At 44.9% G+C, this 27,500-nt stretch overlaps 1 protein-coding gene across 2 annotated transcripts in view; it reads right to left on the bottom strand.

The window, feature by feature from the left end:
* Positions 1 to 27,500, bottom strand: part of LOC307233607 (nuclear factor of activated T-cells, cytoplasmic 1-like) — a 61,599-nt gene that overhangs the window by 19,130 nt on the left and 14,969 nt on the right. The window contains exons 4-9 of one of the 2 annotated variants that reach the window (XM_080004959.1): positions 25,996 to 26,198; positions 23,353 to 23,525; positions 21,776 to 21,916; positions 10,515 to 10,570; positions 6,896 to 7,028; positions 515 to 1,183 (exon numbers count right to left, since the gene is read on the bottom strand). In XM_080004959.1, the coding sequence (XP_079861085.1) occupies positions 515 to 1,183; positions 6,896 to 7,028; positions 10,515 to 10,570; positions 21,776 to 21,916; positions 23,353 to 23,525; positions 25,996 to 26,198 (1,375 nt within the window). The remainder of the gene's footprint in view (positions 1 to 514; positions 1,184 to 6,895; positions 7,029 to 10,514; positions 10,571 to 21,775; positions 21,917 to 23,352; positions 23,526 to 25,995; positions 26,199 to 27,500) is intronic. The other variant, XM_080004960.1, reaches the window with a different exon arrangement.

Genomic DNA, 27,500 nt, shown 5'->3' with positions numbered 1-27,500 from the left:
GTTTTGCTTCCTTCATTAGTCGGTGTGTCAACAGTTTGGCTGCGAGCGCGTGTGCCACTGTTTTTGTTCTGCTGCTCTCCCTCCTGACCTCCCGCGCTCTGATGTTTTGACAGATTGTTTCAAAATCCCTATCAAGGCAATTCGGCCGTTTTTAACGCGAGGGCACAACATGAGCCGAGCGGGTCATACTTTGCAGAGAAAGCAAATAGATCTGACGGCCCTAAAATTAAAACAAGCCTGACGTAAATCGGGTGCCAGTATTTCATCAGGAAATAGGGGGGGTGGGGTGGGGGGGTTAGGGTGCGGATATGAGTGGTTGCACGTAGATAAGCAAAAGGTGTTAAATAAGTGCAATGTGACCAAATGGAATATTTTGGCACGGGCAAAAACTTCGTTAAAATAAAATAATATAAAAAACATTTTTTTACTGACTCGACTAGTCATTGGCCGGTGAAGGATTTTTGCAAGCCATTTGCTGTGACCCATTTAGAAACAGTTTTATTTAATCACTCACCATCATCCAGGTACATCTGGTCCAATTCCTGGGGCTCCTGTTTGACTGTGATGGCCAAGGCCGGGGGGCTGGCGTCCTCTGAGAGCAGGCTGGGCGAGCTGCTTCCAGCTTGGGCCGAACCAGCTCCAGGCTGGGCCTGAACAGGGCTGTAGGCCTGGATAAAGGGACTCTCTAGCGTCCCGCCCGGGGTGGAGGGGTGAGACACAGGGGAGGAGGACGGGCTGCTGTTAGTGTAAACCGGATGATAGCTGTGGGGTCCATGGGGGCTGTTGAGGTGGTTGGGGCTGCCCTGGGAACTGAGCAAGACCAGGGAAGAGCCATGGTCCGGGGAGGAGGGGTGGCCTACATTGGGATGCCCGGGGTTCTCCTGAATGGCCAACACCATGGCGCTAAGCGGGGGTGCGGCTGTTGGGCTGCTGGAGAGGCACTTGCTATAGGGCACGGGGGACAGGTCGTGGAGCGTGGGGCTGGAGCTGGGTGAGGAGGCGGCCATTGTGGTATGACGGGACGGGCAGGAGGGGTAGCCCCCAACAAGGCAGGCATCGCTATCTCCTACCGGCATGATGGGAGAAAGCCTGGGCTGGCCATAGTAGGGCTTGGAATGCATTGGCAGCCCGGGGGTCCCCAAAGAGTCATACTCATCGTTTGGCTCTGTCTTTATTATCGGCACTGTGGAAAAAGACACAGAAAGAAAAGAACAAAAAAAGAAAGAGTGACGGAAAGACATTAGAAAAACGTGCAATGAGATCCACGTGGCTGAACCGCGAGAGGGTAACAGTCAGTAAACGGAACTGGTGAGCAGGCAGAAGCTGAGGCTAGGATACCCTTCCCAAATCCAAACAACCACCAGTGAGTGTGGTTTTCGGTGTCGATTTGGCAGGATCGTCCACCGCCCCTCACCCTCCAACCCCCCAACCCGCCTCAGCTCTCCCTTACCACACATGAAAAAAAGGCTTAAGAATAGGGGAAAAAAGAAAAATGGATGAGTCATCAGTGCGGAAAGCCACAGCTGGCTCTAATAATCAAAAGACCTATTTTCTTTGGACTCTCCCCGGGCCTCTGATATCCCATAAAAGACTGCTTTAAAGCAGTGGGCCGCTGCTGCTGCTTCTCCAGGAGCCCTGGACCCCTAGGCTTCTTCCATGCTCTAAAAGTAATTGTTGCTCTCAGGGCCCAAAAGAGAGAGATGGAGCGAGGGAGAGAGGGAGCGAGATAGGGGGAGAGTGAGAGCATAAAAAAAAAACAACAAATGGATGATTTGATTTTGATTGGGAGGTGCAAGCCCCTTAAGAGGCTGCAGTGCTATGCCTGCGGTTTTTTGGAGTTCAGCGCCTCAACTAATGAACTAATGCAGGAGTGTTCAATGAACCCCCCCACCCGTCTCTCTCTCTCTCTCTCTCTCTCTCTCTCTCTCTCTCTCTCTCTCTCTCTCTCTCTCTCTCTCTCTATCAGTCTCTCGCTCTCTCCACCGTCCATTGAGAGGTCATCTTCTGCACTTCCTGATCAGACTGCGAATCGACAGTAATCACATCCATTCTGTTTGCCATCAAGAAACTGAAACGAAGCATGTTTTTCGTGGGGTTATTGAACACTGGGGGCCTCCAAGGGTAGAGAAAGAGAAAAAAACATACTTTAAAAGCCCTCTGGTAACTTTTTCTATGAGTACACATGCTGTAGCTGTGCCAAGACACCACTAATAGGGCGGTATTAAGATACCCACATGGATAGCAAAAGGCCTCTGAATCACAATAGACGCACTGTTTCTATTTCTGCTTACTGTTAAAACATGTTAATGGGTGTGGTGAGCATTTGATGCCAGCCATAAGTGTTTTGGCTAAATCTGTGCAAATTAACATTTACTCCGAGCCCCGTAGATGTCAACGTGAATGGGATGTTTGTTTAAATGTTGTGTTTGCACTCACAGATCACAGATAGGGGGGCTGAGATGTGTGCCAAGCTTCAGCTCGTCCTCTGAAAGAGAGAATCACACTGCTTTTTTCGCAATGTGTTGTTATTATTTTTGTGGAGTCGGAACTGGAGAGCGACCGTCGGCTATAGCACTTCCAGCCTCTTGGGTCGGGAGTTGAGGTGCTCTGATTACCCAGCAGGGAGGACCATTTACGTCAGCCGTCTGCTGTTAGGAGCCGGGGGACAACCTTTGGTGCGTGGGCAATCATGGGGAGGCGAGCTCTGCAGTACCCTGCTCTCCCAGGTCTGGGGTAAGGGTGTCAGACATCCTCCCGTCTTTCATCCCTTGTGTTTGCTCAGGCCATTGGTGGTGCAACGCCACTGTTCCGATTAGTGCAATAGAGAAATAGTTCATCCAGGAAAGGAGCAGTGGTTTGTTATAATCACATTACTATAGCAGCTATGGAGACGCCCAATGAAGGCTGAGGTTTTTTTTAAAGCTTTTTTTTAACTCAACCATTTATTGACCAACTTTTTCATCACCAAGACTGTGTGGAGACGTGCAATGCGGTACTACTGAGCCCATTTTCGCAGATCTGAGATTAGGCAATGCATTCTGAACATAATCTGTTTTATTAAGACTAGTCTTGGAACCTAGCAACAAAGTTTCTAACTAGGTCTACGACTGGCTTTAAGTCAATCAGTCAATGGATTGAAATGAAATTATTTAAACAACTCAAGACTTTGCAACGACTAGACTATGTGTTGCTTGGATGGTTTTTCTTCAAATATCTGCCACACACACCATTCCAGATGATAAATGGAGGTCTCGCTCCAGCCTGACGGTGTAGCCCACCACGTCACATCCCTCTCCAGCTTGATAGTGAGCAGAGAGAGCAGATTCACTCTGTGAGTCCCGTCCTCGCCTCAGCTGGTTCCCATTTCCTTCCAACCTGTGGGCTACGGCCCACAGACAGCTGATGCTCTGCACATGTTCTCCTCTCCATCTCTGGCACTTTCTCTGTCTGCTCTAATTAAAACCGATCGCAACTGATCAGGGTCTGGGTGTCCATTGAGCGTGTATTTCCGCTCAGGGCAAAGTCAGTGAGGGTAGCCTGTATGGAATGTCAAATGGACTGTATTTGATAAAGCACTCTTTCTAGTCCTTTGGAGACAAAGGGCATTTACAATTACAACTCGCATTAACCCATTCACTCAATGCAGATGGCGGAGATAGCCATGCAAGGTGCCGACCAGCTCATTGGGGGCAGTTCAGTGTCTTGGGTCAGAGTCTTCCTCGAGAACAGTTGGACATCTATTGGACATCCTTCCGTGGCCTCTTCTCAAGGTTTCTTCCTTCCCCAAGGTTGTTTTTGGGAAGTTTCCTTGTCTGGACAAGCCGAGAGGATTCCTATGTGAAATTTGAAGCTTGTGAAGCCCATTGAGACTTTACTATTAAGAGCTAGAAATAAACTTCACTTGACACAACGTTTCGATTCCCTTTATTCTACTGGGTGCTGACTGATTGGGAAAAGAATATGGCGATCCCTCAGCCGACCCTAACGCAGAAAGGGAAATCCTTTAGCGAACGCATCGTGGTCCTACAGAACGCAATGTGCAGTGACATTTGAGATGGACCGGGAGTTGTTATTCATTAACTCAGGTACCTGGTGCACCGTGTCCCACTGCGTGGGCAATCTGTGTGGCAGCTGGTTGCCCAGCATTCAGTGGGTGGGCCTGGGTGTGGGCGCGTCTGATGGTGTCCAAAACTGTAGACATGACAAAAAACAGGTTCAGTCCGTTCCCGACGATTTCGGGAAACGTGACTGCGGGAAATGTTTGGGAGGGGGGAGGGGCAAAAGAACAATGAGCTTCATTTAGTTTTCCTTTATGTGTCACAGGATTTCTTTCTGCCTTCGCCCCAACCAACCTCTCTGACCACAAAACCAAAACGGAGAGGGAGGGCTGGTCAGTGCCCGTCGACTTTAAGAATAGAACTCAATATTACGGAGGAATCTCCCCGAACGGCCTGCAAAAATAAAGAGATTCCGAGAACCTTCAGTCATAGCCAGCCAGCTTGGCATTTGTTGTTTAATGTGGTTTCGCAAAAAAAAAAAACTGTTTCTCATTTGAGAGGCAACACGTCACGTCCCCGCTCACGGAAGAATGATTGGAAGGGAGTTTGGAAACACCAGCAGCCAGACAAGGACATGTGCACTTATATGCACATCTCTTTTGTTCGATAAAGACACTTTGGCTTGGTGTGCCAACCGCAAATGCTGCTGACGGCAAATTTCTCCAAAATGTCTCTGGACTGACGTTGTCAGGACAGACTGGCTGAATCCCTTTTCACTGGATGGATCCATGGTTCTTGTCTTGTTCAACAACTAGACTATATTTTTATTGAGTTATGTAGTCCGATATATGTTCAATCATCTGACCTCGTTAATATTGCTAATTTGTACCATGTTCTAATGTTTCTTAAAGCATTATGGCACCATGTCAACGGGCTTACTTTACTAGAAAACAAAAAGTCAAAAGGTCTACATTACACCTGTTGCTGTGTTTTAAATGAGCTTATCTGTTTACATGTTTCTGTTCCAAACCTGCATGTTGACAGTACATAGCCCAAAAAAAGAATAATCTGAAAGGAATTCCTCATATATATTAACTTTATTTAAGTAAATAAAAATCTGGATGAACTTACTCTAGATTTAGTTGGCATTGAGGTTCAGGTCTACAAACCTCCCATAGATGCATTAACAACAATTATTAACAATACGGTCACATGACCACAATGGAAACATAAGAGTGTTTTCACTCGCATCTGTGGACCAGAGTGTTTGCCTCATCTTTGCGCCGCGCAAACACGTCGGGGCTATTTAAAGTGTCGGTTTTGTCTTTTTTTAGGTAAGCAGACGGCGGCGGCTGTGACCACAACTGTGCTTGAAGTGGGACGGAACACTGTACGGCCGCCTTTTGTACACACAGCTACAGGAAGTGATGACAGCGGTGTGTAACAGTGTGTGTGTGTGTGTGTGTGTGTGTGTGTGTATGTGTGTGTGTGCGTGCGTGCGTGCGTGTGTGTGTGTGTGCATATGGACTGTATGTACACCACCCTTTCCACGAACACCTCTTTCCTCCCAGACCTGGCTACGGCGTTGACTGTCCCTCTCTTAACACTCCAGAGTTGAAACAGAACAGTTTTTACAAAGCATCAAAATAGTACATTTACTTTAAAACCAAAGATGGTAAATCCTCAGATTCGATCACAGTCCCTTTGGTGAATTGATTATGCTGCTTGTTAAAGACACGGGCCCTGCCTGTGTGGTCTCTTTTGTTCTTGTGGTTTATTTGGCAGTAAAAGAGAGAGCCATCTTTTAATTATAGTCGTTGTTCATCCCCATTGAAAGGCCTTGGAGATGCACTGTTCATGCTGATAAGCCTCTTTCTATCCTTCTCCCCCGCTCCGTATCTGGTCGGCGTACAGACTCTAGTTGCTATAAATGGCCTTGCACTGGTCCCATTACCCACAATGCACTTGGTCTTGGCGTTAATCAGGAATCTCCAAATAGGGCCCTTCTGTACTTTCTGTCAGAGGCTCGGCCAGAGACAGACTAAATTGTATCTCTTTAGGCCGTAAACTCATCTGACGATAATCAAAATATCTAAATGTTACGTCCCATTAGAATCTATATTCTTAAAACAGGGTACGTGCTGTTCCACTGGAATTAAGATTATTAGACACAAACCGGTTAAAAGGGACACTACTGCTTTGATCTGATCAATACCTAGATTATGGTGAAATGGTCGTCTAATGGTCCTCATCCCGTCAAGTGTGATTAAGAAATGATAATGCAGAGTTAATGCTATTTCACCTGTATTTATTTGTCAAGCCGAGCAAGCAGGTCCAAAATTAAAGGGTTCAAGGAAGTGGCCGCCATTCGTGCATTCTTTAAATCCCTGAGCAGATTCATGAACCAAATTCTGGAGAAGGAAGGACACTCGATGAGCGCCGAGAGGCATTCCTGAGTCTTCACGTCGCTACACGAATGAAACAGCAAACACTGCCGAGCATGTGCATGTGTGTCAATTTGAATGTATGTGTGTGTGTGTGTGTGTGTGTGTGTGTGTGTGTGTGTGTGCGATTGTGTGTGTGTGTGTGTGTGTGTGTGTGTGTGTGTGTCCTGGTATATGTGCATGTGCTTGAACCGGGGTGTGAAAGTCGGGTCAACGGGGGATTGACTCCTCAACATCAACACTGCCCAGAGGCTGTGTCAGTCAGCAGGTATACCTCACCACCGGGGAACGCAGCCCAAACACAGAATAAACACACTCGCCTTGTCCCCCATGCTTACCGAGGGAGTGAAAATAGAATGCAATAAAAGAAGCCGCCATCTTTGACTGCGAGTAAACTATTGCCGAAATGACAACTAATAATGAAGAGGAAAGGGAGGTGGGTAGCGTGCTTACCGTTCGAAGGCAGGTAGGTGAAGCGCTGGTACTGGCTCCTCTTCCTCTTGCCGTTGCAGACGTAGAAGTTGACCTGCACCGGGCTGGATATCCTCTGGTTCCGATAGGGAGGGATCACCACAACAAGGGAATTCTGAGCAAATGGAAATTAGAGAGAAGATTTACCGGATTTACAAGCTGCTGATGACATCACACCCTTAAAATTTAGCTCATTTTGTTGTACTGAGTAGGACTTTCCTATTAATCAACAGCCCAGGTGGCCAGGTGAATTGGCTCGAACGGTGTAAATTATGTTTGGTCTGGACTCCAGATCTCCCATGGGCCGGACCCTGCCCTGGCAGGGCAGGGTGCTGGTCCGACGCTATCTGTTTGTCTCTGAGGAAAACCCGAGGGCGTAAGGCTCGTGTCCCTGTACGGCTGCTTTGTATTTGTTTTCACAGCCATCGGTCTCCCTGTGGAGCGGCCTCTCCCCGACCTCCCACATCCACTTCTACCTCCTACCACCATCTCCACAACCTCTGCCACGGCTTCGGCAAGTCTGGACGGACGTGAACTTTTGACTGCTTTCCGACGGGAGAGAGGCCAGCGGGCTTTACAGAGGATTTGTCGTGGGCGTTTACGCCTGTCTGGGATGACTGGAGGTCTAGAAAACCAGGACAGTGCATCATCTCAGAAATCAAGTGTGTGTGTGTTTGGCCTTATGTATACCTAGTCATCCATAGCTACCCATGACTGTGTCATTATACTGTATACTGCACATATTTATTCATCCCATTCAGCATATCCATCTATACTCATACTTACATACAGTATTTTATACCTAGCCACATCCATACTAGCAACCGTACAGTATGGCAACTTTTTGCCTTAACTTATCCTGTGCAGCAAATCAGTTTTTGTATATTCTGAATTTTATTTTATATGAGTATTTTTGTTTATTTGACTTATTTTTTCAGGAATTTTCTTTTGTATGCTAATTGCCTGTAGAGCAATGCCCCAATCCTCACCAGGTTGTGCTATATGAAAAGTATAGCCGAATAAACTGATTCTGATTCTGGTTCTGATGCTTTGCTTAATACTGTAGAAAAGAACCTCCACAAACCATGCATGTGTGCGTACATGAGCACACATGCATGGTTTGATCCCCGTTCGTCCTCCCTGTTCCTGCTTCCTCCCCACCCTGAAATACAACCATGGGTGTCCACACCATCCAACCCAAACTCTTTGCTCTTGTTTTAACCTTCAAACAAACAGACCGTTCTGCACTGTCTTTACATTTTAAATTAACTCCACCATTTCCACATGCAGCACCCGGCCCCCAGACGAGCCCTGTACCCCCGCTTCTGGGACTTCCTAGTTAGTGGCAGCCTCAGCCAGCCCTGCAGGCCAATTAAAGACCTCAGCGCGTCCACATTAAGCGTTTAGTTCCTCCTGATGCAACCAGGTTCATTTACCTGAATGAAAATCATCACCTCCACAGCCTCCGTCATCAACGACGACACAAACAGCGGCGACGAAAACACTGCTGCATTTGGAGGCCGGCTGTTTTTTTAGGACCCCGGCGGAAATGGAAATGGAAATTGCCCCACTTTAGTTTAGAGAAAACGGGGGCGGAGGATCTACGGAGGGCTGCTCTGATGAAAGGCAGGGGCAATTCAACACATACCACATGCACACACACTTGAGAAAAACAAGTTTTTTCACGAGTATCTCCACATTGACGGCAGACCCAGCGAACCTCCAGGAATCGCTAATTGATTCCAGGTTTTTTGTGACACAAGTAAACAACATTAACCATGCTGGAATCAGAGTTATATTCAATACTATACTAATAGATGTATTATAATATTAAATTATAATTATAATTATTATTAAATCTAATAATATATTCAATAATATTTTAAAAATACCTTTTAGAGACAAATTATTTAAGACAGCAACATTGAAGACAGATTTTTTGAACAAATCATTTCTCGGGTATTACTGTATGTTTAGCGGTAGGCTTAGGGTTTTATAATACAATCATAAGTGTTGACTGATGCAGAAAAACATATATATGGATGAATATGGAATATAATGTGGAAATATATGGATAAATAAAAGTTTATGAAATGTAGAAAGTAAGACCTTTTAAATTCACTCCACTTCCTTGCATACGCTTTGTGCTTGCCCATTGCACACATTGAAAATATTGTTTTATTATTATTTTATTATACAAATCCTAACGAGTGTTTTATGTAATTATTATTCTTAAATATTGCTTTTTTTTTTTTTTTTTCCCTTTCTTACATTTTTTACTGATGGTTCTATACGAAACTCAGAGTCGGAGTCAAATTCCTGGTATGTGTAAGCACAGTTGGCCAATATAGCCTGATTCTGATTCTAAATTCAAATTTAGAATCCCCAGAAGACAATTGAATGACTTTTAAAGATGACCTATTGTGCTCCTTTTCAACAAGTTAACATAGGTCTCTGAGGTCCCCAAAAGATGTTTTTGAAATTTTGGCATAATGCTTGTGGGTCCGGCGAGTGCGAGCCGTAACTCCGGCGGTGGGTGGAGAAACTCGATGGGGGGCGGTTCTAATTCTCAATGTGACCTATGTCTGAGACGCAAATCGGATGTTTTCTGAAATAGACAGCTCAGAAAAAACTGATAATAAGACGAAAAAATAACTGAAATAAGACAAAAAAGTAATCATCGCACCACATTCTGAGTTCATATCTTTGATCAATTAAATCAGACTTTGTTATCATCTCTGCTGTGCGTCATGACAAACACGTTGCGTGATCTGATCACGCTCACATGATAGGACAGCTGCACCTACGCTCCCGCCCCTAAGCCATGACGCAAATCAGGAGCAGAACTGCTTTATGGCAAAGATTTACATCACGGTGCTTTACGTTATCTGCACGTGGGAGTGAGTGGAAGTGTAAACAAACATAGATGGAGGAACGTGGCGCATAATGATTAATACATTTCATTTTTTGAGCAATGAGCCCAACGCTGGTGCACAGGCACCGAAAAGGTGAGTTTTTTATAAAAGGTCTAATATTTATAAATACAGAAAAAACAAAACAAAACAAAAAAAAAAGGCAATCAAAGACATTTTAAACACTATTCAAAGACCCGCAGATGACGTAACCGGACGCCTCTAAAAGGAACGTGCACTGGTTTATTTCCTCATCACTCCGCTGAAAATCCAGGGACCTCATCCAGTGCTTGCTTCTTAAACGCTGTGCCTGTTGAGCAGGCCTCAAACGAGCTGTGCCTGTTGAGCAGGCCTCAAACGAGGTGTTTAAGTCATAATCACACTGAAGTAAACGTCTGGCTATGCCGCGGGTGAGGGCCAGGCCATGTGTGCACGTGTGCACGTGTCGGACGCGCGCGCGCGCGAGCGTGCACGACAATGGAGGTGTTTACGCCGGGCGCGCAGATGCGGTCGCAAAAAGATTTTGTGCAAAATTCCGCCCAGGATTGCGTGGACTTGATCAACACATGCCGGGGGGGCAACTTGCAACGGTGTGCAGGAGGTTGCATCAGGGCGGCAGAGAGGAGAGAGGGATGAGGGGTGGGGAGCGAGGGGAGGGGGAGGGGCAGTGAACTGAGGTGCACACTTACAGATTTGACGGAGTCCTTGTCAACTTTGGCTTCTGTCTCCCACAGGTGATGTCCGTCTGGAAGAAGAATAAAACATGGATGGCAGATATTAGTAAGCCCAACTAGAATTAAGGTGGTAATCCGCACAAATATTTTCTCAAAAAAATATTTCGTGACTTGGCGACTTCGGTGACTATAATTTAGCTGGCACCTTTCATGAAACAGCCACTCAATGTGTTCATGTTACTGTATGTATGTACTCCTCCTATATGCTGTTTCCATCGTTGGCGGCGGGAATCTGACGTCTCTCCCGACAAGAAGGCAAAGATCGGGCGAGTGCAAGAAGCGAAGGGAGGAGGCCAAGCAGTTGGAAAGTCATTGGAGACAACTGGATTTTTTAATTGGAGGGAATTCTGGCAGTCATTTCATAAAGCAGCAAGTTGTGGGCAGTAAAACTGAGATGAAACACCCTCTGACGAAAAAGAAAATACAAACAAATCAATCGATCGGTCGAAGGCAAACTGTCGAGAAAAGAAAGCTGCCGGATTGAGAGCAAAGACGAGGGCGAGCCCGGACGTTTCGCATTGGAATTCCCGCTTGGGTTCCCGCTTCATTAAAAGCCTGAGGCTGAGGGCACGTAACGTCTCCACCCGCGCCGTGATTCAGAGATAATGACATGTTTGGAACCCTTTTTTTTAATTTGCCATTCAGATGGTTAGCGGCCAATGCTAATGCCTCAATTTTCTTTTAAAAATATTCTCCATTAAGCTCGGCCCTTATTCTCGTCACTTCATTAAACCCATTCTTCTGCAATTTTTAGCTCTCACTTCTATTCTTAACTTGGCTTTGTAAAAAAAAAAAAAAAAAAAAAATAGCTTTAATTTGTTTTCTCTGTGTGTGTGTTTTCTTTGCTGCGGTTGGATGGAGGCTGGCTAAGCGCTGCGCTTCTTCTTTCGTTTCTTTGTGTTGCGTAGGGTACGGCTGTAACGGTCTGAATTTCTCTTGCCGCGGTGAAGAGCAGGGTTGCCTAGGGTTGCTTAGGGTTTCTTTGGGCTATTTAGGGTTCCTCAGGGTTGTTTGAGGTTTCTTTGGGTTTCCTTTGGTTTCTTTGGGCTGCTTAGGGTTTCTTCGGGTTGTTTGAGGTTTCTTTGGGTTACTTAGGGTTTCTTGGGGTTTCTTGGGTTCTTTTGTTTCTTTGGGGAGTTTCTTTCAGGGTGTTTTTGGTTTCTTTGAGTTTCTTTAGGTTTTCTTTGGGTTGCTTAGGGTTTTCTTTGGGTTTCTTTGGTTCTTTTTGGGGATTTTTTCTGGGGGTTTCTTTCCAGGTGTTTTTGGTTGCTTTGAGTTTCTTTGGGTTGCTTAGGGTTTTTTGGGTTTCTTTAGGATTTATTTTGGTTTCTTGGTTTCTCTTTATTTCTTTGGGGAGTTTCTTTCAGGGTGATTTTGGTTGCTTTGAGTTTCTTTAGGTTTTCTTTGGGTAGCTTAGGGTTTCTTTGGGTTTCTTTGGTTCTTTTTGGGGATTTTTTCTGGGGGTTTCTTTCCAGGTGTTTTTGGTTGCTTTGAGTTTCTTTGGGTTGCTTAGGGTTTTTGGGGTTTCTTTAGGATTTCTTTTGGTTGCTTAGGGTATCTTCTGGTTTCTTTGTGTTGCTTAGGGTTTCTTTGGGTTTCTTTAGGAGTTCTTTTGGTTTCTTGGGTTCTCTTTATTTCTTTGAGGAGTTTCTTTCAGGGTGATTTTGGTTGCTTTGAGTTTCTTAAGGTTGCTTAGGGTTTTCTTTGGGTTTCTTCAGGATATTTTTGGGTTGCTTAGGGTATCTTCGGGTTTCTTTGTGTTGCTTAGGGTTTCTTTAGGATTTATTTTGGTTGCTTAGGGTATCTTCGGGTTTCTTTGGGTTGCTTAGGGTTTCTTTGGGTTTCTGTAGGTTTTCTTTGGGTTTCTTGGGTTCTCTTTTGAGTTATCTTTGGGTTTCGTATTTTGGTTTTCGTATTTTGTTTTGGTTGCTTCGGTTTCTTTGGGTTCTTTTGTATTTTCCTTGGGTTGCTTAGGGTTTCTTTGGGTTCCTTTGTATTTTCTTTGGTTTTCTTTGTGTTTTCATGCCACATCTTGGAGAACAGACGCTGGCATTTTTCTCTGCTCGAGCAATCACCGCTGATCACTGAGCCATTGTTGTTTTTAATCAGGGCCTTTAGCGACTTGGACTAATGACTTCGGTGCTGTCAGAAGTAGAAATGACACACAGCAGCTATTTCATCTGTGGCAGGAATTACTGCATGGTTTTTTTGGGACTCGCGTGAGGCCGAGGCGGCGCACGGGCACCACTGCACCCGAGGAGGTTATTCAGCAGCTGTGCCTTTTTATAAACACAGGAGCGTATTGCCTTGAGAGGACGCCAGCACACAAAACCCTGATAAATGTCTAGTATCTAAATCACTGATAGCAATGACGTCCAGAGCAAAGGCAGATGTTAAATCTATGGATTTTTTTTACTTCATAGAATCGTGGTTTTAACATCACAGAGAGTGAGTGAAAGGATCGCAGTTGATCCACAGTTGGCCTATTACCGATGAACCGTGTGTGCCTCCAAAGTAAAAGAGCAAAACAGACAATGAAAAAGATTCAATAAAGACTTTTGCTCTCTTGCTAATATATTGAAATACTAATTAACCGATAGGGCACTTGGCACTGCAATGAGGGTTGATGAGAAAAATGAAAGACTGTATGCAGTAAAGACTATTGAAGTTAGAGATCTCAGTATCACCAGCAAGAAACACTGGAACATACATTGGTAAGGGAGGTGGAAAAAGTAAAAATCTGATTAGATCCTCTAAAAACTGTCGTTCAATGAATCAAAGCCATGGTCTTGCCCTGGTGTTGGCCATCATATTTCTTCCTGAAAGGTAGTGAAGTGTTTGTCTGACCAATTTGAGTTTTGAGCATGTTATTTCGCTTAAGGCGGCCATAAGCGAAATGCATCGATGAAAATAGCTATTTAGAAGTTTGAAGAGAAAGTATAACGGACTGTTATCGGCACTGGCAGATACTGAAGATTTGGAGGGTTTGTGTCGGTATCGGAAAAGAAAGAGTGGAATCGTGCTACCATCTCTAATTGAAGGTGAATCGGAGCGTGCCAAGAAAGAGGTCAGAAAGTAAGGGAGAAAAAAAGAGAAGAAGAGAGGGAGAGAGAGAGAGAGAGAGAGAGAGAGAGAGAGAGAATAGAGGAGGGGAGATGAGCATTCCTTGTGTTGTGTCCTAAGGAAACCGTGAGGGAATCTCGCCCGCCTCCACTCCGGGAGACGCTCCAAGAGGGGGAACCTTAGACTGAGACGTCAACCTGAGGCGGGTAAACATGTTTTTCTAGCTTGTATTTTCTCCTCTGCTACCCCTTTTCTCTTGACATCATCTCTTTTTTTTTATTTATACTTAATTTATACTATCTGACTTATTAGCGGCAATATAGAGTTTTCAATCGCCTCTCCACAAGTCTTGCATACTGAGATTTTACAGGGGGAAAAATATTTACACAGTTATTACACAGTTATTACACAGTTATTGCACCGTTACTGCACTGTTGTGTACTAACAGCAGAGTGGGGACGGATCCACATGTGGCATAACTCTGCAAATCAGACGCTGCACAATTGATAACCACAGAACTTTCCACTTGGCTCCCGTCAACATCTGCAAAACGCTTCTGTTCCCTGACAACACCTCCTCCTTCAGAGAACCCCCGCCCACACACAGCACAAACACACACACACACAGACACACACACACACACACACACACACACACACACACAGACACACACACACACACACACACACACACACACACACACACACAGAAACACACAGAAACACACACACAAACACACACACACACACACACACACACACACACACACACACACACACACACAAAAGGATACAATGGCAGAACAAACTGAATGCATTGCATACAGTAGGCGTGCAGAAATACAGTGGATGCAAACAAAGAATACATGCACCATAAGACAGAAAGACAGAAGAAGAAAGAAGAGCAAAAATAACAAGTGATAATGCACACACACACACACACACACACACACACACACACACACACACACACATACACACACACACACACACACACACAGACAAACAAGGACACAATGGCAGAACAAACTGAATGCAATGCACACAGAAGACGTGCAGAAATATAGTGGATGCAAACAAAGGAGACATGCACCATATGAGAGCAAAACAGACAAGACACACACACACACACACATACACACACACACACACACACACACACACACACACACACCTCTCTTAGAGTGTTGCTCCAGGGCAAATCTGCAAGCCCTCTTGCGCTCGTAGTGACTCAATTTTGAGAAGAGTCAACAGAGACGAACAAGAGACGGTCCGGATAACAAACTCATTCATCGGGCAATTAGGTTTAAAGGGTGAGGTTTCCAGGATTCTACCACAATTAGATATATACTCCCCGAGATTCGTCCGAATTGTGGCAATAAACTGTGTACGTAGTGACAACACTGTAACCATGTCAATCTCTAATACCATTTGTGCACCAAAATTAGTGCGTATATGCGTGTTTTTTAAACGCGGGTAAAGAGTGTGCCTTTCATTTGTTTCTGATCTGTCACGTTCAAAGAAGCTGTCATGTTTCCAGTGTGATTAGGAGAAAAAAACAGGAGAAAGCAGCATGGCGTATCAATGCCCACGCGGCAGCGTGCGGATCAGTCCCGGACCTTCAGCAGTGAGGTGCAGAGACGCTCCTCCGGTTCGGAGGCCGGCTGGCAGCGGTGCTGCAGTGGCTCGGCGGGGAGCGTGTGCGTTCCCCACGGGGCGGTCCCCACGGGGCGGTCCCCACGGGGCGGTCCCCACGGGGCGGTCCCCACGGGGCGGTCCCCACGGAGCGGTCCCCACACTCAAAAGATTTCATGCTGGAAAAAAGTATGACGCGCCAACATCTGGAACTTTAATGCGCGTCGCATCGTGCAGGAAAACGGGAAAAAATTTGCATGTCTACGCGGGTGTCATGTTTCCATCACTGCCGATCGGAGCTGGAGGCGATAAATACCCATAACTCTTGCAGGGTCATTTGTCCTGGGAATGAATGCCGATTGTAACCTTTCCCATTAAAGACAAAAGCCAGATGTTAGCGGATGTTGGTGGGTATTTTGTGCAGTGGAAAAGGGGCTTAATACTGTGCTCAAGACAAATTTGTTGATATCTTATCAATAAATCAGATTGGAGTCCTTGTTTTGGAGCTATACGTGACTTAGCTGAAGATTAGACTGATGATTATCACGTCATCATGAATGTTGTCCATTCTGACAGTCCAACGCCTTCCACTGGCCAAAGAATGTTCTCTCTGATTTTGGAATGGAAGAGTTGGAAAAGTTGAAAATCCACTGGTGTAATTGGGGAGATTACTGCGTTCAATGATCCATCTTGAGGGTTGATTATTGCAGCTGGGTCTCGAGGTCTAGAGATGGTCCTGAAGGCCTTTTTTTTGTCTCATGTGCTGTTTATATATGTATTGGGTTGATTTTCTGCTTTATTGCCAGTTTTTTTCTGCTTTACTGGGGTTGGAAACACTGCAATGACTTTTGACACACATATTTTGAAGGTAAAAAGGCCAACAGGGTTTGTCCCCCCGTGACCCAGCTCAGGAGGCCTCCCCATCCTGACCTTAAGAAGCACCTGTCCTCTACCAGTCTTTAGCGGACTTGGCAGTAAGCTTTTTGAGGATGGATCGAGCACTGTTAGGAAGTACATCCTGGACGAGAACCAACAAAACGACTCCTGGATGTATTAAGGGGGTGAAAAGACTCAATAGATCAATGGCTGTATGCAAAACCAGACCTGGAGAAGACAGAGATTCTTTGAAACAGACCCCTCCTTTGGCCATATTCCAAGAGGTTTTAGATTTTTCTATTTTCATCTTCAATGTGAAACTCATGTCTTGGATCTGAATAGACGATGAGATCAGATTACCATCGATTGGTAGTTTATGTTTTGCAGTGGCAGTTAAGGTTGCTTCGCAGTACTCCCGTCATGATAATAAACGTCCATTTAGATGGACTTGGCTGCTCAGGGTCTCTGGTGGTAAGTGCGGAAGTGTGATCACACATTTAGCAGGTTGCTCACAGTTTGGAGGTAAATGCTCGCTTCAGGCAAAGGCGTCGGTTGGAGAAGAGTCTAGCGTTCTTACTGGGATGACGCACCAACCGGGGAATACAGTGTTTAAATCTGCCCCGGGCAGAAGACGGTTAGAGACAGGCAGACAGACAAACAGACAGACAGATAGCTCACAGTCTGAAGTCCTAGGTTTCTTTTTAACGGATGTGTTGACAGAGGATTCCCATTTCCATCATGAGCCTTTCGGGGGTCCGACAATCACAGATCTAAATTGTGATTAGGGACTCTGACATTTATAGTGCTCCACGGCCCGTGGCTTGCTGCGTGTGGAGGTTGTGGGGGGGAAGAGACTTCTCCCTGCTGTGGTCCTGGCTGAGCGCAGGGCAGCGCTCCAATCGGACCAGATGTAAAAACTATACCGGGCTCACCAGGGAATTCCCTCACCTCCCCTCTGAGTCAGAGTGTAGGCTTTCCCCGGCTCTCTCTCTCTCTCTCTCTCTCTCTCTCTCTCTCTCTCTCTCTCTCTGCCCCTTTTCTTCTCTATTTTTCCATGCCTCCCACAATCATTCCATCTGCAGAGAGCAGGGGCAAGCCAGAACACACATTGCAATAGGTGCGCCAGGTATGCCTTTCTGTTCCAGCGCCAAAAGTGCGGTTTGGGAGAACCAAAACACTTGGCTAAAGGGAGACTGACACGCCGCACAGACACAAACCAAAACACTAAAGTATCCTCTCAAGTAAAAAAAAAGAAAGGGAACCTTTGAAAAATAAAGACAGCAAAAAAATTCCATTAAAGGAAATAAACAATAAGAAACGTTCCCCGTGATTGTTTGCCTTTGCCTGAAAAAGAATACAATGCAGAGTTGGGGACTGAAGGGGATAGATTGATAAATAGACAGACAGACAGAGAGATGGACAGGCAGATAGACAGATAGATAGATAGATAGATAGATAGATAGATAGATAGATAGATAGATAGATAGATAGATAGATAGATAGATAGATAGATAGATAGATAGATAGATAGATAGATAGATAGAGATAGATAGATAGATAGATAGATAGATAGATCTATAAACCCAAAATTTAGAGAGGAAAAAAGTGAGAGGATCCCATTCTCTTCCTTGTTGCACCCCAACCCTCCTCCCGCTGAGAATGGTGTCTCTCCTATTTCTCCGCTCCGCAGGGAATCTCTCGCTGGATGACTCACTCAAAACACTTCCTACTGCATGGGCAAACAGGCCCGCAGGCTAACGCTAACAACTAGCTACTCCCACACCACACCTACTGTACATAGACAAGACTCTCATTCACAATTTGCATCAGCATGCCTGGCAGGGAGCATCGGGGAATGGCTGCGGCACGTAAAAGGGCGAAATAAATAAAAACACATAATTGGTATATAGTGTTTGCAAAGTGCACAAAAACACACACAATTCATTCATAATGTTATTACTTTAGATAAATAACATATTTATTTAGTTTTAAGTTTGAGGCTCCAATAAAGAAATCAGAACATTTGGCCCGAGGAATCCGATCCATACAAATTAATGGACTTTTGTCATTTGTCGGACTGGTGTTGGATGGTGTGATTTAAGCAGCCACACCCGTCTTGGGTCTAGTTAATTGGGCCCAGGATCAGAGGTGGCTGTACACCTGTTTCTCTTCAGAGCAATTGATGAGCATGGGTTAAATCACCCATCCCCACACACACATGGAGGGGAAGCTCTTGTCATGACATCATTCCATCTGCTCCTGGCATGTCACATCTTATCAATAAAAGGTTTTTCTTTCACCAACCTTTCCTGTCTCTGTGTCGGGGAGCCCGCAAAAGGCAACTTGGGTGGTATGTGGCAGGGAAACTGCTACAGTCGGATTGAGTGTAAAGCCAGCTTCATACAGGTATTACATTGAGAGCACACAGTGACACATGGCATTTTGGGATCGGGCTGTTAGTTCATTTCGTATTCCACGGGACGCTGTCTGATATTAGCTGAAATAATGATCTATGTGATTTATGACCACCTAGCCTTCTTTTTTGTCAGAGATCTCCCTCTGAGTTGGACAACTCTGGCTGTGTTTAATTACTCACACAGTTTGTTCGATGTAAAATACAATACTCGAAAATCTGTTTTTTTTTGTTGGGGGGGGGGGCTGTTTAATGGAGACTGCCATGGAAAAAAATAAAACTATTAATAATATTATATAATATAATAATAATAATATAAAGTAATGGTTGTGACCTTGGTTCGCTGGAGGTGTTGTGCTTCATAGTCCTAAAGTATCATTATCGTATAACCTGACGCAGAATAAATCTCTAATATACTTGTAATTTCACTGGTTGACTTTATTTTCCCCTTCATTGTAGTTTTGTCCTCCCTAGTAAACACATGAAGAAATGTGGAGGGTTTAAAACCTTCCCAAAACAGCAGGCTTCTCTGATTAAAATTTAATTGAAATCAGAATGAAATCAAAAGTAAATAATTTCTAGTTTATTTAGGCCCTAAGTATTTTTCCACACTTATATTAGCTCACAGCTAGTGCCCATTAGTTTATTTGTGTGTGTGTGTGTGTGTGTGTGTGTGTGTGTGTGTGTGTGTGTGTGTGTGTGTGTGTGTGTGTGTGTGTGTGTGTGTGTGTGTGTGTGTGTGTGTGTGTGTGTCAGCCTGTAATGGGCTTCTGACTTGGGGGACCCTGGAAGTGGTGGAGGCCATTAAAGTTTACATAAGAGCAAAGAAGGTAGTAGTTAGCCAGACAATCCCCATCCGTCTCTCTCTCTCTCTCTCTTTATCTCTCCCTCTCCTTCTCTCTCTCTACACCACAAATATGAAAAAAAAACAAAAAAAAACGAAACCCGGTGAGATGCCAGTGTGGGGATCCCGGCTAATGTCTTTAACGGGTATCAAGGATAGAGGTGAGAGGAGGAGGAGAAGGAGGAAGAGGAGAGACGCGACAGAAGAGAAGAGCTACAAAGGGAAGACAGGAGGCTGTGTGTGTGTGTGTGTGTGTGTGTGTGTGTGTGTGTGTGTGTGTGTGTGTGTGTTGGGGGGGGGGGGGGGGTGAAGGAAGGTGTGTATCAGGGGTTTCCCTCTTCAACCCGCCCCCTCCATGACTAAGTGGAGACAGGGGGACCCGAGGAGCTTCCACCCCTTCACCCCACCCCTCCATCTCTCCCCCCAGGCCTAAAAGGAGGGGGGTGGGGCGTTGTCCCTGCAGGATTAAATAATCTAAATAATATTTTCAAATAATATATATAGTTTCTTCATGATAAGGTTATATGTACATTACATAAGGAGACTCTTTCGTCCAAAAAGCTAATTTTTTTTTTGTTCATTGTTTATTATTTAAGGGTTATATTGCTTTTTATATTGCTTAGTTGTATATTACTGTATTGTAAATTAACTTTTCTATCCATCTATCTATCTATCTATCTATCTATCTATCTATCTATCTATCTATCTATCTATCTATCTATCTATCTATCTATCTATCTATCTATCTATCTATCTATCTATCTATCTATCTATCTATGCATCTATGTATCTATCTATCTATCTATCTATCTATCTATCTATCTATCTATCTATCTATCTATCTATCTATCTATCTATCTATTTATCTATCTATCTATCTATCTATCTATCTATCTATTTATCTATCTATCTATTTATCTATGGGCAAAGTGTGTATCTAAAACAATAATAATATAAAAAACAGCACTAGTGTCTGAGAATGGGCCTTTGAGTATAGATAAATAAACTCAATAAATCCGAGTGATTCATTACCAAATTAGTCCTTAACTCATGTATACACCTTTCCTCCTGATTCTCCCATCTGTCATCTCTTCGTCCCCATCATCATCATCATCATCATCATCATCATCATCATCATCATCATCATCATCATGTGCGATTCCCTCGGTCACGTCAGTACGACCTTTGTTTTGACTCAGTGGCAGCGATCAAGGAAATGAGCGGCGATCGTAAACCCGATCATCTGTGTCCATCCTCCCTCCCACGCGGGAAGGAAATGTGAAAGAAGGAAAAAAAGAAAAGAGGAGCAACAACAAAGACCCAACGACGGAAGAAGAGGAGAAAGGGAGAGTGTCTGTGTGTGTGGCTGAGAGAGGTAGCGAGGGGGGCGAGAGCGGGAAGGGTAGAATGGTATTTTGTGGTTATCCCCATTCATCTGTATACTGTGTACAGTATATTTAACAGCAATGTTTACATTTTTCTATTTTCATTCTAGATTATATTCACATATGAATATACTTTTGAACTACTATATATTTTTACTTATACTTATCTATATTAATTGTATCTAAGTTATCTATACTATATATATACTGTATATATACACATATATACTGTATATGAATATGTGTGTGTGTACGTATATACAAATTTTTTATGTTTGTTTTTTATTTTAGGTAAGCTTCACTCATTTGTATATATCTTTTTGTGTTTTGTTTTTGGAATGTAACATTTATATTTTTCTAATCCTATGTTATATTTTACTTTTTTAAATTTCCATTTGCTTTGCCAATGTAAACGTATGTTTCCCATGCCAATGAAGCCTCTTCGATTTGAATTGCATTTAGAGAGAGAGAGTGAGAGAGAGAGAGAGAGAGAGAGAGAGAGAGAGAGAGTGAGAGGGAGATGGGGAGCAGGCAGAGAAAACGTGAGAGCAGGAACAGCAGAATGGAGAGAAAAGGAGCTCGTGAAAGTGAGGAAGGGTGAAGTGAAAGGGGAGGGAGAGATGGAGAGGGATAGTGAGCTTCAGAGGCAAAATGAGAGAGCGCGAGCGAGAGAGAGAGAGGTAGAGAGAGAGAGAGAGAGAGAGAGAGAGAGAGAGAGAGGGAGACGCTGCACATGCCCTGGTCGTGATTCATTCCTGAGCTTGTGGCGGGCGTCAGTGAACAGGCAATGGAAAACTCCAGCAAAAGTAAATACGCTTTGGTTAAAAATATAGAGCCCTAATGCACACCACATGTGGCCCGCTGGCCGGGAGCGCTCTATTTTGACGGGAGAAGAAGGGAAAGGGGAGGAAGGAGGGAAAGAGACAAGAGGAAAGAGAAAGAAGAGGGAATAATCGAGAGTGAGACGGACAGAAAGACGAGAGTCGGCGCCCCTGGCTTACCTTGGGCCTTCTCCACGAATACCACCTTGGTGTCGGGCAGGAAGTTGAGGCCGTTGAGCAGCATCTTCCGTCCCCCCGCCGTGGGGAAGCTATCCACGCTCTGCTTCTCCACCAAGGGAAGCTCCTGAGCCGAGCGCTGGGCTGTGGCGGGACACGCATTCACATTTTCAATATCTGAGCGTGCAATGAGCGCGGTGCCTGATCCCCGTCTGGCCCCGGACCTCCAACGCTCTAATCAGAAAAAAACCCTATCACAGCCGTTCTGGGTTAACAAAACAAAGGGATTAGCACATATTACCAAGTGTTCTGCTACGCCAGCTGCCTCAATGAAATTTGGCAGAAAATGGAGACAAAACCAAGACAAATTATTGAAGCTATATTTTTGGTGGCATTCTGAGTGCAATTTTGCGAGTCATTCGTTTCTATTAAGAAGCTGAGAGGTGACTGCATTTTATAAATGTGTCTAACGTGCTAAGCTCTGGACTCTAGAGTTACGGCAACTAGAGAAAATATGCGAGCGTCATCAGCGAGCGGTGAAAGTGCTTCACCTCTGTCTCCCGCACCTTCGGCCGCAATTTCAATCGAGATACATTATATTATAATAAGAGCGGCGCTGCCAAGACTGAGCAAGACAATCTCTCTCTCTCTCTCTCTCTCTCTCTCCCTCTACCGCTCTCTAATGAGGAACCCACCCACTGAGTGTCATGAATGAGAAGTTGCAGGAGATGTGTGGACCATAAAAGCCCCGGCTCCCGCGCGCCAGCTCCTTTCATAACATCTAACCTCCGCTGGCTCAGTGTCCGCACTTAACATCGCACCTATTTACACAAAATAAATGACACAGGAACAGAGGTTTCTTTCAATCCGCTCCCTCTCGCCTGCCAGAGCCGGGGGCTGGCAAATGACCTTTGGGAAACCTGTGCTAATGGCGTAGTCTCACCACAATAACTTATGCATACGCCCATAAACAGCCTATTGGGATAGATACCACATGTGTCTGGCATTGTGTACAATGTACCTATTGCCTTGACAAATTGGGAAATCACACAAAGCAGATTTTGTGCAGAGGCGCAGTGTATGGTCCAGCAGGTAATAAAAAAAAAGGTAACCCGGTTTATTAGATTACAACAATAGATGCCACCTTATGCTTTACCGTACGGGCGTTCCACGAGAGGCACGCGTGTTGAGAAATGTCTCCCTTTTTTGAGATGCGGCTCTTTACGAGTAACCCAGTAAAAAGATTTGTTACATTTTCCAACTCGTTTCGTTATGTTAAAAGTATTTATTTTGGTGCAATGGGAACAAGTCACTTGTAGAGAGCCGAATCTCCCAAAAAACGGCCAAACTTTTCATTGCTGCCTCGCGGCTCTCCGCTCTTTTTATTCATAAATCGGGAGTCGAGTCTGAGCGAACAGCTGCGTGCCTGGCTGCGGATACCAGCTCTTCTGACGGAGAGACTCCCGACTCCTGAGTCATTAAAAAAATGTGTCCGCCACGAGCGGAGCTTTTGCGAGTCTTGCGTCGACGGCGCCAGATCTGTGTGTTTGTGCGTGTGCGTCTTATTCAAACCCACTTACAGCACTCGATGGGGTTGGAGGCTGCTTGTAGCGACACCGTCCGGCCGTTTGGCTGGTTGATGTGCACCCGGAACACCATCCTCACCCGGGTGTTCTTACGCCCGATGTCCGTCTCACCCTTGCGCAGTTCGATGTCCGAATTGCGCAACTTCAGGATCCCCGCGCAGTCGATTCTGGGAAAAAACAGCGACAACATGCGAGGGCAGGAGTTAGAACAAAAGGTTTCTAGGGGAGATATCTTGATTCTATGGCAGATCAATGGAGTTCAGTGGAACATTGAGGAAGTTCAATGGTACACGAATGAAAGCTCAATGGAGTTCAATGGTACATTAATGGTGTTCAATGCTGCATCAGTGGTAGTTCAATGCAGTTCAATGGTACCCCAATGGTAGTTCAATGCACTCAATGGTACACCAATGGTAGTTCAGTGGAGGATGAGGTGGGAGCGAGTCGCTCTACTGACCAGCTGGAGTTGCAGATCATGCGTCCAAAGGTCTAAGTAAACTCCATCTTTCCCTCTATGGAGGTTGGGAAGATGCCCCCCCCACACGCAAAAAAAACAACAAAAAACTGAGCAGTGCTTATAGAGAGGGATGCTCCTGAGCTGACTCCCATCGTCCTGCTTGCATCCAAAACCCCAAGAAGCTCTTTCCACTGGGAGAACGCCTGTTGGCTGCAGGGGAAGTTCTCACAGTCACTTTATTGCTGTCTGACTGACTGTCCTGTCTGTTCCCTTTACACCATGTGAGCCTCACACTTTCAACATTTCCAACATTTAGTCGAAAAGCTCCGCTAGCCAATGGTGCGTTTAGCAGAAGGAACTCTTTCTCCCGCTGTATTTATTTTATATAGTGTCATATTTTTTTGTGGGGGAAGATGGATTTTGCTTTCTCCATTTCTTAGTGGAAAAAACAAACAATTTCAGACTGGCCTTTTAAAGAACCAAAAGGAGGCTGGTTAAAAAGCGAGGGACTACATACAGGATATGGTTTGGCATTTCAATTATTTTAAACTGTAGCCTTTCGGGCAGCATTCCTAGAACATGGTAAATGTCAGACTTTATACCAATCAATTTTTCCCCTTAACCTTGGCGTGCAGAATTAAAATAAATAAGAAAAATAACACACAAAGCTTTCTACGATCTTTGCATGATGTAAGGCCTCTGTCACGCAGTTATGGTTTTTAAACAAACATAAGGGGATGGGAGTGACATGCAATATTTTACCGTCAAATGGCTGAGTTGACCTTGAGTCGCTCTTTACCGCCTATGCACTACGAAAAAGTAGGGCAGTGTTGCTTAGGAAGACATTAATTCATTAAATGAGAGTGATGACAGCAATGTAATGCACTATGTGAGATCATGAGGAATCGCTTAACAGGGGTCACACATTTGTATATTTATATTGTATATTTACTAATATTTATAGTGCCAACAGTCTACCATTTGAACATTAGTTAATTAATTAATTCAAACCTCATTTTCAAATGATATGCCAGTGTTTGCACAACTGTTGCTAAGTACTTTTACATGTCTGAGACATATGTGGGCTCATTTAAAATTTCGCATAAAGTACCGGGGATGGACATTTAAATAGATCCGAGGTTTGACTGGGAGCCTCCACTGTTCGCCTCCCATACTGCGAGCTAAAGAGAGCGCTGGCACGAGAGCTCTGAGATGGATGCAGTGTTATTGAAATGAATGTTTTACAGCTTAGTCGAAGAGGGTCCATCAAACGCTCCCCTTGCACGGCGACCTTTCACCGGGGAGAGGGTCTTTCAAAGGTCCCATTCTTATATTCCTTCTTCCTTCCTTCCTTCCTATTCCTTCAAGTATGAGATTGTGGACAGGAAGGGAAAGTAGAAAATGGAGTTTTAATAATGTTTGACTATTTTGCGATACATATGAGGTGGTATAAAGAATGTAGTGGTATTGTTAGAAATGGGTTGACGCCCAGCGTTATGAATGTTTGGCGGTTTTTCAGTCAAAAGGCTCTCGCATCCCGCGGCGACGCACAGGTAGCATCACAACCTCACACAATACGCAAACAAAGGCCAAAATATAATACTTCCTGGCTTAATAGAGGAAATAAATCACAATCTTTCCTTTACCACAAAAAGGGGATATAATCACATGATTTGCACGAGAGGGGAAGACACTTTACATCATTAGTGGGAGTTGACAACATTACGCAACCTATAGTATATTTAAGTTCTGGGCCGTGGCCCAGCAATCCCTGTGTATCCTCAGAGGAACCCCAGGACAGGAGCTAATGCCTAGGAAACACTGCAGAGTAGACTCCCCCCCTCCTTGGGCTAGGGCAGGTCTGGAGAGAAGGGGGTTGGGAAAGGGAGAGCAGGGGAGCTCCGGTAACCAAACACTGCTAATGCGTGTCAAGCCCAGACACAAGTATGCTGGCACTGGGATAGCTACGTGATACCAACCGGGAGGTTCCCCCCAAATGCGCTGGATAGAAGGCAAGCTTCACACCGGGTCCTGAAATAAAGTAAATTTTCAGGACCCTGTTTGGAAAGCTGCTCAGCACCTATCATCGGCCGAGCCTGTGAGACCAAGGTGACGAAAGAGAGCAAAGTGTGTTTGAGGAAGGGGGGCTAGTAGCCTTGCGGTGGCCTGAGAGGACTCACATGGCTCTCATGTTGTTATCGGGGAGCAGAGGGATCTCCAGGACCTTGGTGTTGGATTGCATGACCTCATGGCTGGCGGTGGAGACGGTCTTGCCGGTGATGCGGTGGACCTGGTAGAAGGCGTGCGGCCGCAGCAGGCGGTCGTCTGCCGTGCCGATGAAGAGCTGCAGGGTGAGCGGCTCGCTGTCCACGTAGCCATAAAGCTGCAGGGAAAACAGAGGAAGGAGCAAGGTGAACCCCCTTCCGATCTTGCAAAAGCCCCTGGGGATTGAAAACACATTGGCTACTGGTATTTTCCTTAAGGAGACATTTGATGATGGCTTCGTTCCTATCGGCACTGGAAAGTGATTATGGTACTTGTACATTTCCCCCCTATAAAAAGCACCACTTAACTCTTAATTTAATAAAGTATTCTACTTCTATTTTGATAACCATTATAGAGTTGAATAAATCTAGAAAATTAGTGAATTAAGAACATTTATAGAATTTCAAAATCACAACAACTGTGAACTACATAAAGGTAAATGGTCAAAGTATTGCTTCTTAAAGCATTGATGCCTTCTCACCTGTAATTATTATGATAAATCATAGAACTGGCAATATGTTTGCAAATATGTCATAGGTGGCATTAAAGTGGAGTTCCAGTGTAATAACCTTCTGTACCATTTGCACCCATGGTTACAGTGAAGTGTTTCAGAAAATAAGCTCCTTATCACTGTTTGTATTCTGGTTGGGGACCCCCTATCTGGGAGTCTTTTTGGAAGTCTAGCGTTTCAGGTTTGCTGTATAAACCTTAATGGGAGAAGTAAAAACAACCTTTTTGATCTGCTATGGGACTGTCTGAAGTATGGATTCCCTGAGTGGGAGACGTGGAGCCTGGTGGAGAGGAGAGGCTCTCTTTCCATCACCTTCCCTATTCATTAAAGCCTAAAACGGCTTCTATATAAAAAGAGAAGTGCCTACAGACAGGCATGGATTCAACAGTGAGTCAGTGGAAAGGGATCCCTTTTTGGTACAAAACAGGGAGAAGGACAATCATTTTGGGTCGGCCTCAAGGGGTAATAAACACGCTTTACAAGGTTTTCAAAAATAATTAATGGGCAAGCACTTGTTTCCACAAGTCCAGTTTACACAATGAAATGACAAAGAAGTTATTGCTCACAGAATATTACAAGTTAACAACATAGCTAGATAGCGAGCTAGATAGGGAGCCAGACAGACAGACGGACAGATAGACAGACAGGGAGGCTGACAGACAGGCATGCAGACAGACAGGCACAGACAGACAGACAGACAGACAGACAGACAGGCAGGCACACAGACAGACAGACAGATAGACAGGCAGGCAAGTAGGTAGGTAGGCAGATAGACAGACAGACGGACAGACAGACAGACAGACAGACAGACAGACAGCAGACAGACAGACGGACAGGTAGACAGACAGGCAGGCAGACAGACAGACAGGCATGCAGACAGACAGACAGACGGACAGGCGCACAGACAGA

This window comes from Zeus faber (assembly GCF_960531495.2).
Source record: "Zeus faber genome assembly, chromosome: 8".
In the NCBI taxonomy this organism is placed as follows: domain Eukaryota; kingdom Metazoa; phylum Chordata; class Actinopteri; order Zeiformes; family Zeidae; genus Zeus; species Zeus faber.
Note: the sequence above shows the minus strand (reverse complement) of the source record. Positions and strands in the feature narration are given on the sequence as shown.